General features: G+C 44.2%; 1 protein-coding gene across 1 annotated transcript in view; it reads right to left on the bottom strand.

Annotated features, from left to right (window-relative positions):
* Positions 1 to 16,684, bottom strand: part of HELLS (helicase, lymphoid specific) — a 31,577-nt gene extending 14,893 nt beyond the window's left edge. The window contains exons 1-10 of the mRNA XM_083738314.1: positions 16,550 to 16,684; positions 14,903 to 15,024; positions 11,800 to 11,922; positions 10,311 to 10,367; positions 8,517 to 8,547; positions 8,362 to 8,426; positions 5,584 to 5,625; positions 4,494 to 4,718; positions 2,453 to 2,635; positions 1,090 to 1,233 (exon numbers count right to left, since the gene is read on the bottom strand). Coding sequence (XP_083594440.1) covers positions 1,090 to 1,233; positions 2,453 to 2,635; positions 4,494 to 4,718; positions 5,584 to 5,625; positions 8,362 to 8,426; positions 8,517 to 8,547; positions 10,311 to 10,367; positions 11,800 to 11,922; positions 14,903 to 15,024; positions 16,550 to 16,595 — 1,038 coding nt within the window. The 5' untranslated portion in view covers positions 16,596 to 16,684. The remainder of the gene's footprint in view (positions 1 to 1,089; positions 1,234 to 2,452; positions 2,636 to 4,493; positions 4,719 to 5,583; positions 5,626 to 8,361; positions 8,427 to 8,516; positions 8,548 to 10,310; positions 10,368 to 11,799; positions 11,923 to 14,902; positions 15,025 to 16,549) is intronic.
* Between the last annotated feature and the right edge of the window lie 722 nt (positions 16,685 to 17,406).

The raw sequence follows: 17,406 nt of genomic DNA, 5'->3' as shown, positions 1-17,406 counted from the left end.
TTATACCGCACCATTCCCCCTGACAGGGACTCAAGGCGGCTCACAGATAAAAACCAGAACAAATAAAAACATTGCTTTCCCCATCATTGACAAACAATTAAACATTAATAGGATAAAATATATAAGTTCTATTAAAAGCATACAGATAGTTGGAATAAAACCAGCAAGGCAACAGCCCTTTCATTAAAAGCTGTCAATTCCCATAAGCCTATTGGACCAAGGTTTTCACCTGCTGGCAGAAAGACAACAAGGAGGGAGCCAGTCTAGCTTCTCCAGGGAGGGAGTCCAAAGTAATCTAGGAGGAGCCACCACCAAGTAGGCCCTCTTCCACATCCCTACCAAGTACACCTGCGAGGGTGGGGCGACCAAGAGAAAGGCTTCCCCCAAAGAACTCAGAGGCTGGGCATGTTCGTATGAGGTGAGGCGGTCTTTCACTATAAATAGTTGCTGTAAATTTAAACTTTGTCCTCGGTGCGTCTGTAGTTTATATGCAGCACTGCTGCACTGATTACCACAAGTAGCAACACAACTCATCATTTGCCATACGTGCCATTTGATTAGTAGCTTTGGACATGGGTGGCGCTGTGGTCTAAACCACAGAGCCCAGGGCTTGCTGATCAGAAGGTCGGCGGTTCGAATCCCCGCGACGGGGTGAGCTCCCATTGCTCGGTCGTAGCTCCTGCCAACCTAGCAGTTTGAAAGGACGTCAAAGTGCAAATAGATAAATAGGTACTGCTCCGGTGGGAAGGTAAACGGCATTTCCATGCGCTGCTCTGGTTTGCCAGAAGCGGCTTAGTCATGCTGGCCACATGACCCGGAAGCTGTATGCTGGCTCCCTTGGCCAGTAAAGCGAGATGAGTGCCGCAACCCACGAGTCATTCGCGACTGGACTTAACAGTCAGGGGTCCTCTACCTTTACTTTTTTTTATTGGTACAATGATGCCATTTTATTCTGTCCACCTTTCACAAAACTGATAACTTTGAGCCTTCAACACTTAACGACCCATCCTAATTCACACATAGCATCCGCTGTGGTTCTGTCAAGGACCAAGAGTGACCATACTTATGAAATAGCATTTTCTTACACACCTGAAGGGCATTTCTGTCTCTCATAGCTATTTCAAAAGAAGTAATGACCACGGGATGAACATTTAGAGAACCATCTCTCTTTCGGATTTTATGAACCAACGAACGCCGTTCTTGCTGGGTCCCGTGATACAGCATTATAGGAACCTAAAATTATTTTTTAAAAAACAAAAGTGTCAACCAAATCCTATGTAGACGCCATGGGTACAGTATTAAAACGCCATTAATTCCCCCAACACTTCCTCCGTATCCAAAGTTCAGGATGTGAATGTAATTTGCTTATGTAGCCAAACCCTCCCCCCCAAAAAAAAACCCCATTCATGCATGAGGGAGGTATCAGCAAGCTGAGAGGAATCCTAAGGTTTGCAGAAACGAACAAGAAAAACCCTTAAGGGGAACTCTCAACACGATTTCCCCCAAACAGCTCAGCAGCACCCGGAAGTAAGATTTATTTAGGCATTCTCTCCATATGTTTGGGAAACAGGGTTAAAGCAACAACCACCAGTACCAATTATAATAAGGTTAAGGTCTTCAACAATAGCAAAGAAAAGCAGGTAACAGAGAACAATACAGAAGGCGATGCTTCGGTAAGATGGTACTTATCACCTACAGTTTTTAAGTATTTTAAAAAGCCAGTGTTTTCAATGTGCTGTCCAGTCAGGGGAATATTTTAGTCAGTCTTTTAGTTTAACTAATTTAACTAAATGTTACGGTCCTCTTCCACGTCTCCAACACCTCCTCTGTTGCCCCTCACATCCTCATTAACAAATAAGACATTTAAAGTCCTTAAGACAGGGGTGCCCAAACATTTTTCAAAGAGGGCCAAATTTGATGGAAGTGAACATGCATGAGGGCTGACCAAAGTTGAGCTTTTTTTTAGGATTTCCCCCCAAGGTTTATTGACCTTTTTAAAAGGATTTGACAGCAATAAATGAACTGACACAGGGGCCTGATAAAACCGGCTGGAGGGCCGAATTGGGCCCCAAAGCAGACTTTGGATATGCCTGCCTTAAGAACTAGCACAAAATAATTTATTAAGAGCTTGAAAAAACTGCTGGTCTATGACTGCAATACACTGGTTGGATTGGAAGGTCTTGAAATGAGTGGACCTTGTTCCAAGACTGTCATTTTAAGCAAGCCAGTTCTTATCCCATCATTGCAACCGCTTGGCAAAGCTCCTTAACACACATACATACAGACCAATTCCAGAAGCCTTGGAAGTAGCTAAAAGTTCCCCCGGGAAATCACAGAATTGTAGAGTTGGAAGGGGCCTCAAGTGTCATGTAGTCCAACCCCCCTGCAATGCAGGATGTGGTTCTCTCATTAAAAAGAGGTTTGTTCTATTACTTTAAAAGTCATTTTTTACCTTAGGAGTAAACCTTCTGAATTCTGCCATCCAGTTAGGAAGTGTGGAGAGGGGACCACATACCAGAAATGGCCCAGTGACCCCTCTCTCTATCATCAATGCTATTGTTGCGATACATTGGATTGTCTTTCCTAAGCCCATTTCATCAGCCAAAATGCCATTGATGCCGTTCTCCCAGAGCATCTGCATACAAGAGAGAGAGAAAAACATTTTCTTTACACCCGATTAATGGATATCATTGAAATTTGACTTGCCCAACATTTACAATCCAGTTCATGTTCTTTCACAAGTGTAGCCTATTGTTTTCAAGAATTACTTAATATTGGTAACAGTGATTATTGGACTGAGCTTCCGATGTACAGGCAAACCATGCTTTAGAGCTGCTTAGCTGCTTTCAGTTTCCATTTACTCAATATCCAAGTCTCTAGAAGTGGCATCCGCCGGAAATGGAACAGCCGCCATTACTGTTAAGTCAGGAACTACCATCAAACCTCAGTTAAAAGCTTCTTAGGCATCGTGGGGAATGGTGCATGAATTGTGGTCAAGTTAGGGGTGGATTTAGGGCGGTGTATTGATGCTTTTGAATTATGGTGCTGGAGGAGACTCTTGAGAGTCCCATGGACTGCAAGAAGATCAAACCAATCCATTCTTAAGGAAATCAGCCCTGAGTGCTCACTGGAAGGACAGATCCTGAAGCTGAGGCTCCAATACTTTGGCCACCTCATGAGAAGAGAAGACTCCCTGGAAAAGACCCTGATGTTGGGCAAGATGGAGGGCACAAGGAGAAGGGGACGACAGAGGACGAGATGGTTGGACAGTGTTCTCGAAGCTACCAGCATGAGTTTAACCAAACTGCGGGAGGCAGTGGAAGACAGGAATGCCTGGCGTGCTCTGGTCCATGGGGTCATGAAGAGTTGGACACGACTAAGCAACAAAGAACATTGTGCACATACATGGAAGGGACCTAGAGTCCTTTCTCCTCCTTCCCAAAGCCTGGTTAGTGCCTTCGCAGTTCGGGTTCACCAAGCAGAGCACCTCTTTACTCGCCTTACGAAGGCAGCTCAAAGGCTGGGGGGGGGGGATTTTGCCCTCGCACATAGCCCCACAGTACCCAAGTCCACCACTGCTTAAGTGTTCTGTTTGTCACAGGCAGATTTAAGGAGCTTATGGGATAGAAAAAGTGAAGCCATGAAGCCAATGGGTGATATCCAGCTAGAAAGGGATGTGGGTGGCACTGTGGTCTAAACCACTGAGCATCTTGGGCTTGCTGATCAGAAGGTTGGCCGTTTGAATCCCCGCGAAGGGGTGAGCTCCCGTTGCTCTGCCCCAGCTCCTGCCAACCTAGCAGTTTGAAAGCACGCCAGTGCAAGTAGATAAATAGGTACCGCTGTGTCGGAAAGGTAAACGGCGTTTCCATGCGCTCTGGCTTCTGTTGCGCCAGAAGCTGTTTAGTCATGCTGGCCACATGACGTGGAAAGCTGTCTGTGGACAAACGCCAGCTCCCTTGGCCTGAAAGCGAGATGAGCGCCACAACCCCACAATTGCATTTGACTGGACTTAACTGTCCAGGGGTTCTTTACCTTTTTATCCAGCTAAGTCAACCTCAGAAGTAGATCCACTGAAATTAAGCCCACTGCCTTCAATGGATCTATTCCACGTATGAATGATTTTGGATCAGACTACAGTGGTACCTCTGGTTACGTACTTAATTCATTCCGGAGGTCCGTTCTTAACCTGAAACTGTTCTTAACCTGAAGCACCACTTTAGCTAATGGGGCCTCCTGCTGCCGTGCCACCGGAGAACAATTTCTGTTCTCATTCTGAAGCAAAGTTCTTAACCCAAGGTAATATTTCTGGGTTAGCGGAGTCTGTAACCTGAAGCGTATGTAACCCGAGGTACCACTGTAATGTTTGAGATCAGTATCACAAGTACTTGCTAACTGCAAGCGACTGCACCAAAGATCTAGCCAACTGGAAACATGGCTTCTTTTACTCTTCTATAACACAACGAATAAGTTTTTGAGTCGAGTTCAATCCTTACCCTAAGCCATTCCATGCCTTCAACCTGGTACCACCTCATTATTCCTCCAGTGAAGAGCTTGGGCTGTTGAAAAGGCACGGGCTGCCCGTTAAATTTCCGTACTGGGTCGACGAACTGCTTGGCAGTGTTACGCACCGCCTGTGCTAGTCTGTCCTTGATGATGCTATTTGAGTCCCCGTTATTCTGGAGTTCTTCTGTACATAGTTTTGGAGGAGAGCTTTCATTCTGCAGAAGGACGTTTATAGACAGATATTTCACAAACTTGCCATGAATTTATAAATGAAGGCAAAATACAAACACCATCAAACATGATGATACAAAATGGGAGGAGGAAAACTAAAACGGATAAAGAAAAGGGAATAGGCATGTATTCATGTGCTGCATCTTTTATCATCACAATCCAAGTCATCAAAATGTCACTTTATCCGAATCTTCTAAAATATATCCTCTCCACAAACTTAATTGAACCATGGAAGGGAGGAGTTTCTATGTTCCTTTCTCTGTTGTACTGACATGTCTTTAGACCAAATAGCTTAAAAATAATCCAGTTTAGATTCTCCTCTAGCTACAGTGGTGCCCCGCAAGACGAACGCCTCGCAAGACGAAAAACCCGCTAGACGAAAGGGTTTTTCTGTTTTGGAGGCGCTTCGCAAAACGAATTTCCCTATGGGGTTGCTTCACAAGACGAAAAAATCTTGCGTCCCCCAGCGGTTTTTTTTTGCTTTTTTTGCCCTTTTCCTAAGCCGCTAAGCCGCTTATCAGCTGTTCCGCTGATAAGCCGCTTAACAGCTGATCGCTGGAAGCCGCTTGACAGCTCTAGCACTAATCCGCTAAGCTGTCAATGGGCTTGCTTCGCAAGACGAAAAAACCGCTAGACGAAGAGAATCGCGGAACGGATTAATTTCGTCTAGCGAGGCACCACTGTACTTTTCTTTGATATGTAATAAATCCATCTTCACAGTTGTTAAAGGAAATTTCAGAAACAAGCAAAAGGCTGCTGTGCCATGCTCATTTATGTACCGAAACATGAGGCTCTGATAGGAAATGTGTAACTCCAAGGCAATCAGTATTTACAAACAAGCTGATATACCTGATTTTCAACTCTGCTTTTCTTTGCTGCCGACAAGATTTCCTGCCGAAAAAGGAAAGAGTACAACTCTGAAATCATTTGTTGACAACTTTAAATGAACTTTTCAACATAAAATTCCACAGTGCATTAACAAAAAAGGATATTAAAAGGCCAGATGGAAGGAAATGAAGGGCACACACATTTAACACAACATGAATATAATTCACACACACCATCCATATACAGTATAATATATAGAATCACTGCTGAGCATGCTAATGCACATCTACAATATTTACTCCATGCGAGCACTCACGATGCCAGTTAGCAAAAAATCAGAAAGAATGTGGGTGTTCATCACTCACCACATCCAGCCAACACTTTTGTCTTCCTATGGGACACTGTGCCCCTAACCTAGATCATGGAAGCAAAATTTCATTAAGCCTTAGCTAAAATCTGGGGAGGGGAGGAGTGCATTGTTATTTTTACTAAATTTATATGGTCCTGGGCAGCCTACAAAACAGAGTAAAAATGACTATTAAAATCCAAACGTTTTTTTAAAAAAACCACACATGAAAATGCAGCACAAAAGTCTCCTTTCTGGCAGACGAAACAATTAATCAGCAGCTTAGTTTGCAAAACCTGTTTGTTTGGAACACTAAAAAAGACAGTGATCAGAAGGACTTCTGTCTCCCTTCACTTGGCAGGGGTGCACACAGGAAGACCTCTGAAGAGGCTGAGAAATACACCTGTGAAATGACATGAAAGTGGGACTAACTTCATCCCTGTGGAACAGGTAGAAAATGGGTAGGCAAACTAAGGCCCTGGGGCCGGATCCAGCCCAATGGGTAGAATGTGTGCTTTTATTTAAAATGCATCTCTGGGTTATTTGTGGGGCATAGGAATTCGTTCATCTTTTTATTTTCAAAATGTCGTCCGGCCCCCTACAAGGTCTGGGGGACAGCGGACTGGCCTCCTGCTGAAAGTTTGCTGACCCCTGAGGTAGAAGGACAACAAGACAATAGTACCCCCCCCCCAGGAGTCCAGGAACACCAGACAAAGCAGACGGCCTGGTCTGCAAATATGGAACAGAGATTCTAAACCTCCACTGAGAAGGGCTTGTGCCTGTTTGTAAGAAGGCCTAAAGCAGAGCTCTCCAAACGTGACACACTTTTTAGACACGGTGATTCAGTTTTATTAGCAAACCAGAGGTTAAACTAAACCCTTTCCAACCCCGGGAGGAGTGTGGGGAACTCTCGCATGACATATCCACACGCTGCAGCCGACACACTCGTTTGTCGTGACACACAGATTGGAAAGCTCTGGCCTAAAGCGCTCCGAACAAGCTCTCTCAGAAATACAAACACTGGAAGAGAACAGCATGCGGAGCTAAGTACCATCGGTTTTCTTGTGCCGTCTGAAGCAGTTATTGCTGCTGCCAGTGCGGTTACAGCTACTGGAACGACATCTCCTGATAAGCAGAGTGTTTTAAAGGGTTCAGAAAAACCTGTTCTGCAAGTGAAGCCATCTGCCTGTGGCCAGCGAGGGTAGGAGCAAGACGACTAATGAGAAGAATGAACCATCAACAGCACTCCTGTACCCCAAACTCCACAGCGATCCTACTGTTTTATATAGGGCAATTTATTTTCTGTTCCATCCTGTCTTCCAAATGCTTGATTGCACTTAGAGGCTAACCTCCCCTCTGTCGAATTACAGATTTGGCGTAGGACATTTAATTATTGGCTTCGCCTAAATTTAAACCCCACTGATCTACTACCCTTAGTATTGCCAGGTTGTCATGAGAGCGCTTGAGACTAAAATTGTCAACCAAAACTGTTCTGGTTTATCAGAACAGTTACTAACACTGGGCTTCAGTAAAGCAAATAATTTAACTAGACAGCGCCTATATGATATCGAGTGACAGAATTATCTGGCCACAATAAGGAAATTTTGACCATGGTATGATTATTTTCTACCTAGTCATTTTGACACCCTATTTGCGAAATTTAACAATTCCAAAATACAGATGTGCTTTCATTTTCGCAAGACTGAATATATTGCCTTTGGCTGCACTTGAGGGTCGATTTCAAAAAATTCCACTAGGAAAACGGTTATGTCCCTGTGGAGATGTCAGTATTGAGTCCGTGGCTCATGTGCTTCTGCCTTGCAGTCTTCATAAAGATTTGAGGAGTGAGGTTATTACCCCTCTATTATTGTCCATGTCAGGTTGCTCCTATCTTCCCTTCTCAGAGATGCCCTGCCCTCCTCCTCCTCCTCCATATCCTCTTTTCTCTCTCTGCTTAGCTAAAGTTGCTCCAAGACACAGGGAGTAGCAAGGGAGGGCTTGACAGGGTTATGGAGGCATGCCGAGGCTGCTCATAGCTTCAACATCCTGTTGCGCTGCCTGGGAACATGCCGATGCATGCAGGTAGGAGGAAGAAACAAAATGGCATTTTAGGCTCCCTCCAGGTACAGACACCACCTCCTGAGGCAAGTGGATCAAATCCCAGCTATGCTTGTATTTTAAGAATGCCAGCTCTTCTACCCAAATCAGAATGCACCAGGAGCAGTACCTTGTATTAAAGTAAATGGTGATATCCACTGAAAACCTTTTCTGTTCTCCTTGATAACATGGGTTTCCCTTTCAACTCATTGTGCCTTTAAAACAAGATATTGTAAAGATTCTACCTAACTGAAAATTCAGAGTTGTTTACCGGACAGGCCTGCATCACGAAAAATCTCCACATAGCCATGAAAATCACTCAATAACCTTGGTGGATTTTCACCCTAGCTATTTACCTCTTTCGATATGACTTCCGAAATACTGTAGGTTTCGTCTTCTCTGGCTCTCTTCTTTTTTGTAGCTGCAACAAAATATTGGACAGGAATCAGCAGCTGAAGTTTTAACAGCAAAAACACTACAGGATTTTTTTAAAGAATGTCACAAGTCTTACCCAATTTGCCTTCTCTTCCATCATTTTCATTCTGAAGCAAAACATTTAGGACAAAACCATTAACAAACTTATATTTTATATAAGAATGATGAAATCACTGCTGCAAACAATTCTTCTCCATTATTTTACATAAAAACCTGGCCACAAACTATTTCCAAAGTATAAAGGTAAAGGAACCCCTGACCGTTAGGTCCAGTCGCAGACGACTCTGGGATTGCGGTGCTCATCTCGCTCTATAGTTCGAGGGAGCCAGCGTTTGTCCGCAGACAGCTTCCGGGTCATGTGGCCAGCATGACTTAAGCCGCTTCTGGCGAACCAGAGCAGTGCACGGAAACACTGTTTTCCAAAGTATACTTTAGTGTAAAAGGGTATAGGTAGTTGCTCCAACGATCTTCAAAATCATCATCATCATCACCACTATGGTCAGAAACTAGAGAACATACAAGCAATTGCAACAGAACTTTATGTACACACAAGGGTCTCTCTTTAATATGTTTTAAAACAAATATTGCTTTGCTGTATCAAACAGTATTTGACCTTTTAATAATAATAATAATAATAATAAATTTTATTTATATCCCGCCCTCCCCAGCCGAAGCCGGGCTCAGGGCGGCTAACAATAATCAAATAATCAAACAATCAAATAATCACACATTCAAAATATTCATTATAAAAATTAATTAAAATCAAATAATAATAATAAATTTTAAAAAAATAAAACACAAACAAAATAAAAAACAGTGTTACACTCTGAGTAGGGCCAATTAGTATCAACCCACCAATTTTAATGGGTCTACTCTTGTGCATGACCAATGCTGCATAGCCAAAGGGTTTCAGAAATACTTTTTTCTCAAGTCAGCCCCACACAGAACATATCTAGAAGTCTTCAAGTAGTAGAGTCTCTATCTTCCAGCAGATGGTTTAGCCAACCAAAGCTGTTAAGAAGCAGTCCAGCTACAGCAACATGCTTCAAACCCAAGAACACAGTTAGGAAAAGCAGTACCCACAGGCTATGGACTCCTCCAGCCCCCAGTGGTTCTTCCAAAAGAAACAACAGGGTCAAATTACCCATTTTCCACCTGGGTAACCAAGGCACTCTTATCTCCTTCAACCAGGGACTTACCGTATTTTTCGCACTATAGGACGCACTTTTCCCCTCCTAAAAAGCAAGGGAAAATGTGTGTGCGTCCTATGGAGCAAATACAGGGGGGAGGCAGGTGGGAAAAGCCCCCAAGAGCTGCACACAAGCTCCGTGCGCTCTTGCGGGCTTTTCCACAGGAGGGAGAAGGGACTGAATGGCCGCATCAGTCCCTTCTCCCACCTCCCAGAAAAGCCAGGAGAAGCCGCAATCTCTTTAAAGGAGTTGCGCGGCTTCGGCCAGTTTTGCGGTAGGTGGGTGAATCCCCCCACCTCCCAGTAAAGCCAGGAAAGCCCTGTGCAGCGTCTCCCATCAAGGAGAGGCTGCACGGGGCTATGGAGTCTTTAGCCCCACACAGCCTCTCCCAGGAGGGAGAGGCTGCACGGGGCTAAAGGGGAAGCCAAAACAGCGAGCGGGATCCATCCTGCTCGCTGCATTGGCTTGTGCCATAGCCGCGCGCAACCCCTCCGGCAGGGAGAGGTTGTGCGCAGCCTGTACGCTGCTCTTTGGGGCTGGGGGGGATTTTTCCCCCCTTGATTTCCCCCCCTAAAAACTGGGTGCGCCCTATGGTCCGAAAAATACGGTAACTTTCTCCCACTATCACCCAAACAACCTTTTCCTCAAGAAAAGAATTTCCCAAATGAAAATTATTTTACCTTTGTAGTGTTTGGTGATGCTTTCTTCTTTTCTAGCTTTTCTTTCTTTCTTTGCTCCTTAAAGAAAGAAAAAGAACGCACATGTTTCTATCCACCAAATCTCTCAAGCATTTTAAAACTGGGACGAAAAATACCGCAACAGATTTAAATGTCCAATGCACCCTAGGAACAAGGCTGAAAGCACACAACAGTTTACCAATCTTATTAACAGCAAGTAAAAAGACTCTAAGCTCCTCAATACAGGCATTTTATGTCGACATGTTTATATCCAGGGTCCAGATCTAAAAGTTGCCACCAAGTTAAGGAAATATTCCACTTGCCACCCAATGGCTGTGAAACATCTATTCTGCAAGAAAGAATTTGTTTCCTTTTATTTCTTTACACTAAGAGGCAAGCATGCTTTACTACAGTGGCATTTTGAGAAAGTGCGTCTACATTCTGTAAATACTGGAGGAAATAGTGCAGGCAGGTGAGTATCTGAAAGAAGGGAATGTTTGGACAGCAAAACAAACTTAACATATTTAAATGTGATACTGGGAAACAAACCATTCTATCTCCATTCTTAAAATGACCTTATAGCAGACTTGTTAAAAGCTTAAAGGTAAAGGGACCCCTGACCGTTAGGTCCAGTCGTAGCCAACTCTGGGGTTGCGGCGCTCATCTCGCTTTATTGGCCGAGGGAGCCGGCATACAGCTTCCGGGTCATGTGGCCAGCATGAGTAAGCCGCTTCTGGACAACCAGAGCAGCGCACGGAAACACCGTTTACCTTCCCGCTGGAGCAGTACCTATTTATCTACTTGCACTTTGACATGTTCTCGAACTGCTAGGTTGGCAGGAGCAGGGACCGAGCAACAGGAGCTCATCCTGTCACAGGGATTCGAACCACCGACCTTCTGATCAGCAAGTCCTAGGCTCTGTGGTTTAACCCACAGCACCACCCGCGTCCCTTAAAAGTTTAAAACAACACTCTAAATCTACCCTGCTTCATGTACTGTTTTGCAACTTTCAGAGCCAGTGTTAAATGAATGCTGTTGAAATTATGCGTAAGAATTGAACTTTCAAGAGTCTACACAAGTAAAAAAGGAGACCAAATATAGAAATAGCTTCATTTTTATTATGATGAATGCTGAGTGTCCAAAATGTTACGGATACCTCTCAATGGCTGTGCTAAGATGTCCTGAGAACTGCATCAACGCCCGAGTTCTAAACTTTGGTAAATATTAACCATGGTTTGCTGCAATAAGCCAGCTTCATAACCCATTGTTTGAAGGCTTGTTTCAAACAAACAATATTTAAAACTAACCATTGTTCAATTCAGGAAAAAACAAACTGCGGCTAATCATAAAGGCACTGGAAGGTTCTCAACCCTTCTTCAAAGCCAGAGGGGCAGGCATGTGAACCTGAGGCTCACATCAACCTACTTTTTTAATGTACTTTATCAGACACACAAGTCTAATTTATTCACTTCCAACTTTTGAGCACACTTACCTCCAGCTGCTGCTGTTCCATTTTGGTCAGCAAGAACTTCGAGTAGATGTTGCTTTTCTCAAGCAAGTGTTGAAGCCTCTTGTAGCGCATTTCAGTTGAGTCTCTGTCCCAGGACATGCGAGCCTAGGAGACAAACAAGAAGCCATTATCAGCAGTAACTCAGTGTGGTATTATTGCAGCCATTAAAATGCACAGCACATTGTCAATAGAAAGGGAAACCAATATTAACCCGAGGTCACTCAACTCTTCTTTAGCTTTCCCCAAGAAGTATTGGAAATATACCTGTGTTAAACCTGGGAGAATTCACACTACTAAACTGCCCAGAGTTTCCTGATGAGAAGCCATGGTTGTACTCGTTTTGCACCTGCTGTAGTTATGCTCTGAATTCCCTGCCTTTGGAATACAAACAAGAGGTCCAAAGGGACCAGGAGGGGTAAACAGAGTATGGGAAGCTTGCATTTGTCAGCTTAACCGTAGGCCTTAATAAGATGAAAGCAGCTAGTGCTGCTGTTGGACGCCTTTTCTTCCTCTTTCTAAAGGGATGAACCTTGTTGTTGCAATAATAATAATAATAATAATAATAATAATAATAATAATAATAATAGTTTTTATTTATACCCCGCCCATCTGGCTGGGCTTCTCCAGCCACTCTGGGCAGCTTCCAACAAAACACTAAAATACAATAACCTATTAAACATTAAAAGCTTCCCTAAACAGGGCTGCCTTTAGATGTCTTCTAAAAGTTTGGTAGTTACTTTTCTTTTTGACATCTGGTGGGAGGGCGTTCCTCAGGGCGGGCGCCACTACCGAGAAGGCCCTCTGCCTGGTTGTTGTCTTTCATCACAACCAAATTTTATTTCAAAGAATCTCTGGAGAGTTTGCCCCAAAGAATTTAAATCTGAAATGCGGTATTTTACAATAATTGTACCTGGGTCACAACATCAACCATAATGCAAGGATTAATCAACATCACCTTCTGGGACAGCACTAGTCATGATGGAAGAGCTGCCTCAATCAATTTATGTAGGGCCTTTTTAAAGTTCCAGATTACATTACTCAACATTTCCTTAATCTAAATGATGGAAGCCCTAGCAAGAAGGATGCATCTGAACACACGCTTACTTGCCAGGCATCAAATTTAAGGGAAACAGCAAATGCCATACATTTTATTCCCATTCTTTAAAACGTCTCCTCCATCCTTGGAGAAAAGGGCCCAAGAAAGTAGGGGAACCATCAGAGTAACCTATTTTCTTAAGGGAATAATTTATATTAAGCACTAGACACTTCAGTCAAAAAAGAGGGGGGTGTTACAGACTACAGTGGTACCTCGGGTTACAGACGCTTCAGGTTACAGACTCCGCTAACCCAGAAATAGTACCTCAGGTTAAGAACTTTACTTCAGGATGAGAACAGAAATCGCGGTGGTGGCAGTGGGAGGCCCCATTAGTTAAAGTGGTGCTTCAGATTAAGAACAGTTTCAGGTTAAGAACGGATCTCTGGAAGGAATTAAGTTCTTAACCTGAGGTACCACTGTATTTATATTGGCTATATGTCCAAAAAAATCTTAAGAAAATGAAAGGCTGTGACAATTTTGTCCTTGGAAAAATGTCTTACGATGCCCCTTTATTTTTCTGGTTCTGTATTTTGGGTAAGTTATGGTCACATTGCTAAACCAGCTCTATTACATTCACTGCCTTGAACAGGAAGGGAAGAAAATCCTCAATTTAAGAGTGGCCTGAAGAATTAGGCTGCTTGGAGCATGTGTGGTGCACCCACCAGAACATTCAGAGGTAGCTGTAAATGGGGCTGTTCGAAGGGACAAGATGGTACTCCATTCTACACTTTTATGTTAATCTCTTAAAATTTCTTAAGTAACCTAAAACTTTAAAAGGTAGAGGGACCCCTGACCATTAGGTGCAGTCGTGACAGACTCTGGGGTTGCGGCACTCATCTGGCTTTACTGACAGAGGGAGCCGGCGTACAGCTTCCGGGTCATGTGGCCAGCATGACTAAGCCGCTTCTGGCGAACCAGAGCAGCGCACGGAAACGCCGTTTACCTTCCCGCTGGAGCGGTACCTATTTATCTACTTGCACTTTGACATGCTTTCGAACTGCTAGGTTGGCAGGAGCAGGGACCGAGCAACGGGAGCTCACCCCGTCACAGGGATTAGAACCGCCGACCTTCTGATCGGCAAGTCCTAGGCTCTGTGGTTTTTAACCCACAGCGCCACCTGCGTCCCATAACCTAGAACTTTACGCTGTATCAAATGCTCCAATTCTACATGTGCAACAGAACTTTCCTCATCGCTCCTCTGAAGCCCCCTGCACATCCTCGAAATCTGCTTCAGAGGGTTGGGGGAAGAGACAAAATGCAAGTCCCATTGTGCGAGCTCTGAGCACACAGCCCTAGATATGACCCAATGCAGTGGTACCTCGGGTTACATACGCTTCAGGTTACATACGCTTCAGGTTACAGACTCCGCTAACCCAGAAATAGTACCTCGGGTTAGGAACTTTGCTTCAGGATGAGAACAGAAATCACGCTCCGGCAACGCAGCAGCAAGGGGCCCCATTAGTTAAAGTGGTGCTTCAGATTAAGGACAGTTTCAGGTTAAGGACAGACCTCCGGAACAAATTAAGTACTTAACCTGAGGTACCACTGTATTTCCATCATGCAAGTGATAACTAAGGGCATGATTTACCACTGGCTTCTGGATGGCCACTGCGGGGGAAACAGATGCCGGATAGGGGAGACAGGCCTTTGGTGTGATCCAGCTCTTCTTGGGTTCTTAAGTGATTAACAGATTATGGGAATTTTTCAACAAGGCAGTACCAGGTAGAAGGGAGCTCACTTCAATGCCTATAGCAAATTTTTCAACCTACAAGTTGAAACAAGTATCTAAAAATCACCTTGGTTTGGACTGCAGCATAGTCACAAAGCCAGCTGTGACTGCTTTTAATTCCACGCAAGCTGTGTTTCTTATTTGCAGGACACAAATACTTCAAATAAAAGGATTTCTAGTTATTGTTTATTAATAACTGCATACTCCACCCCCCTTAAACCCAAACTCTCCTCGGTCAACTTGCAGCAAACGCACTTTACCTTCTCCATTATTTGCCTCTCCTCTTCTATTCCTTCTGCCTCAAGCTGCTTCTCCTCCTGCAACATTGCTGCTGTGATTTCGGTGGCTCCAGCTTCTGCACCCATGTCTTCCTGCAGGTGTCCTGAGCAAAAACACAAGACAAGCATGACTAGGAAACCGTTAACATGGGTCTAGGGCACACTTTAACCTGGGCAAAAATAAAAGCAGGCCAGGGGGAGGGGCAGCAGTGTGTGTGTGTGTGTGGACTCTGGGGTTGCGGCGCTCATCTTGCTTTATTGGCCAAGGAAGCCGGCGTACAGCTTCCAGGTCATGTGGCCAGCATGACTAAGCCACTTCTGGCGAACCAGCAGCACACGGAAACGCCGTTTACCTTCCCAACGGAGTGGTACCTATTTATCTACTTGCACTTTGACGTGCTTTCGAACTTCTAGGTTGGCAGGAGCTGGGACCAAACAACGGGAGCTCACCCCACCGTGGGGATTCGAACCGCCAACCTTCTGATCGACAAGTCCTAGGCTCTGTGGTTTAACCCACAGCGCCACCCGCATACATACATACATACACACACACAGAGTACCTGTTGCTTCTTGTTGTGTTTATATACACACACACCATATATAAAACACAGTACTTGTTGGTTCTAGCTCCTGAATCCTCCATCTTAAAAGACCTCCATCCCTTTACCACCATCTTTCCCCCCAATTCTTCCGTTGACCCCCCATTGTTGTCTCTTTATAATATAGCGTTCATCAAGAACAATACAAACAACAAGTAATGGATACCGGTCACCAGCTACAAAGCGAAATGAGGTGGAAAATAATAGCAGGATAGTAAAAGTTGTACTTTGGCTTGAGGATCAGTGCTACAAACTTTTCTGTTTGTTTCTTTTTTTGGAGGGGGGGGGAAGGAAAGCTGCAGCCTACTTTGCTAAATTCTTACTTATCCTCATGAAGGAGGTTAAAATCCCACCAACCAACACCAGCCCCGTATTTTTTTCACCTCTCTGACTTCCCCCCTCTCGCATATCTATATAGATGCATGTTTATATTTAATATATAGATAGGAATTATAAATATATATTTATATAATATACTTACTATAATATAATATATAATATATTTATAATATATTTAGATATATAGATATATTTAGATATAGATACAGATTTATATTTATATATATATATATATATATATATATATATATATAGTTAGCTAGTTATAAATATAGTTATATATACCGATATATAAAGAGCTCCTCCAGGCTTCCAAAGCTACCATCGAGCCAAAGCGATGGCGGCGTGCAAAGAACAATAAATGAGAAAAAATAAGTGCGCTGCCGATGCTCGGATAGTTTCTCGAGTTGTTTTTTTTTGCTATTTTTTTGGGGGGAGGGGAGCGCACTCTGCACATGCTCTGGGGCAACCTTGCGGGAGGCAGCCCCGCCTCCACAATAAGCGATAAAAAGAAGGGCGCTGCTGCTGCTGCTGCTGGGCTTTTCTTCCCGGGCTTTTGGCTGGGGGGGGGGGCGGGCGAGGCGGAGAGCGCTCTGCACATGCTCAGGGGACCCCTTAGCCCACAAGAAACATTTTTTTCTTCCCCCCGGACCCTGAGGAGGCAGCCCGGCCTCCCTTGGCGGCTCCCCACCTGCGTGGCTCCCGGACGAGGCTCCGCCGCTCTCCTCCACGGGCATCGCGCCGCCGCTTCTGACTCGCGCCGGGTTTCGAATGCCTCGCGGCGCTTCCGGCGGAGTGGGCGGGGGAGGGGGAAAAAACCGCGCGCTTTCCAAATATCGCGAGAAGAGGGGGGGAAAAGCGGCGCCTTCGCGGGAAACTCCCGAGACAACAAATCCCTAGAGAGATAGCAGAGGAGAAAAAGTGTAGAGGGACGCGCTGCGGGCTTCTCGAGGGGAACGGCTCCGCCGAGTTGCCTTGGGCAAGAGTCAGTCCGAAGGCGAAATGGCAGAAACCCAATATATTTCTAATGTAACTGTTTCAGGGGGAACTTGCGTTATGGTCGTTGCTACTGTTGTTTTTAAACAAATATACACACACACACACATATATTAAATTGTTTAAAAGTAACGGTAGATAGAGACACACATTTTGCATATTATATATAAAATGGCTATTTTTAAACAAATATATATATAATTATCGCTAGTCATTTTAAACAATTACACACACACACACACACACACAATAATTATTTAAAATAACTAGCAATAATTATATATAGATATATTTGTTTAAAAAGAACTACCGATAATTTTATACAGTATATCTACATCTATATGTTTGTGTGTGTGTTTAAAAATAACAGCAGCAATAATAACAATGCGGTTTCCCTTGAAACAACTGCGTTAGAAATATATTCGGGTTCTGCCAATATATATATATAATCAGTCATGCCTCAGGTTGAATATGCTTCATGTTGAGCGTATTCGAGTTGCGCTCCGCAGCAACCCGGAAGAAACAGAGCGCGTTACTTCCGGGTTTGGCCGC

Source organism: Podarcis gaigeae, assembly GCF_964106915.1.
Source record: "Podarcis gaigeae genome assembly, chromosome: 5".
NCBI lineage: Eukaryota > Metazoa > Chordata > Lepidosauria > Squamata > Lacertidae > Podarcis > Podarcis gaigeae.
This window is presented reverse-complemented; position numbering and strand designations above follow the sequence as displayed.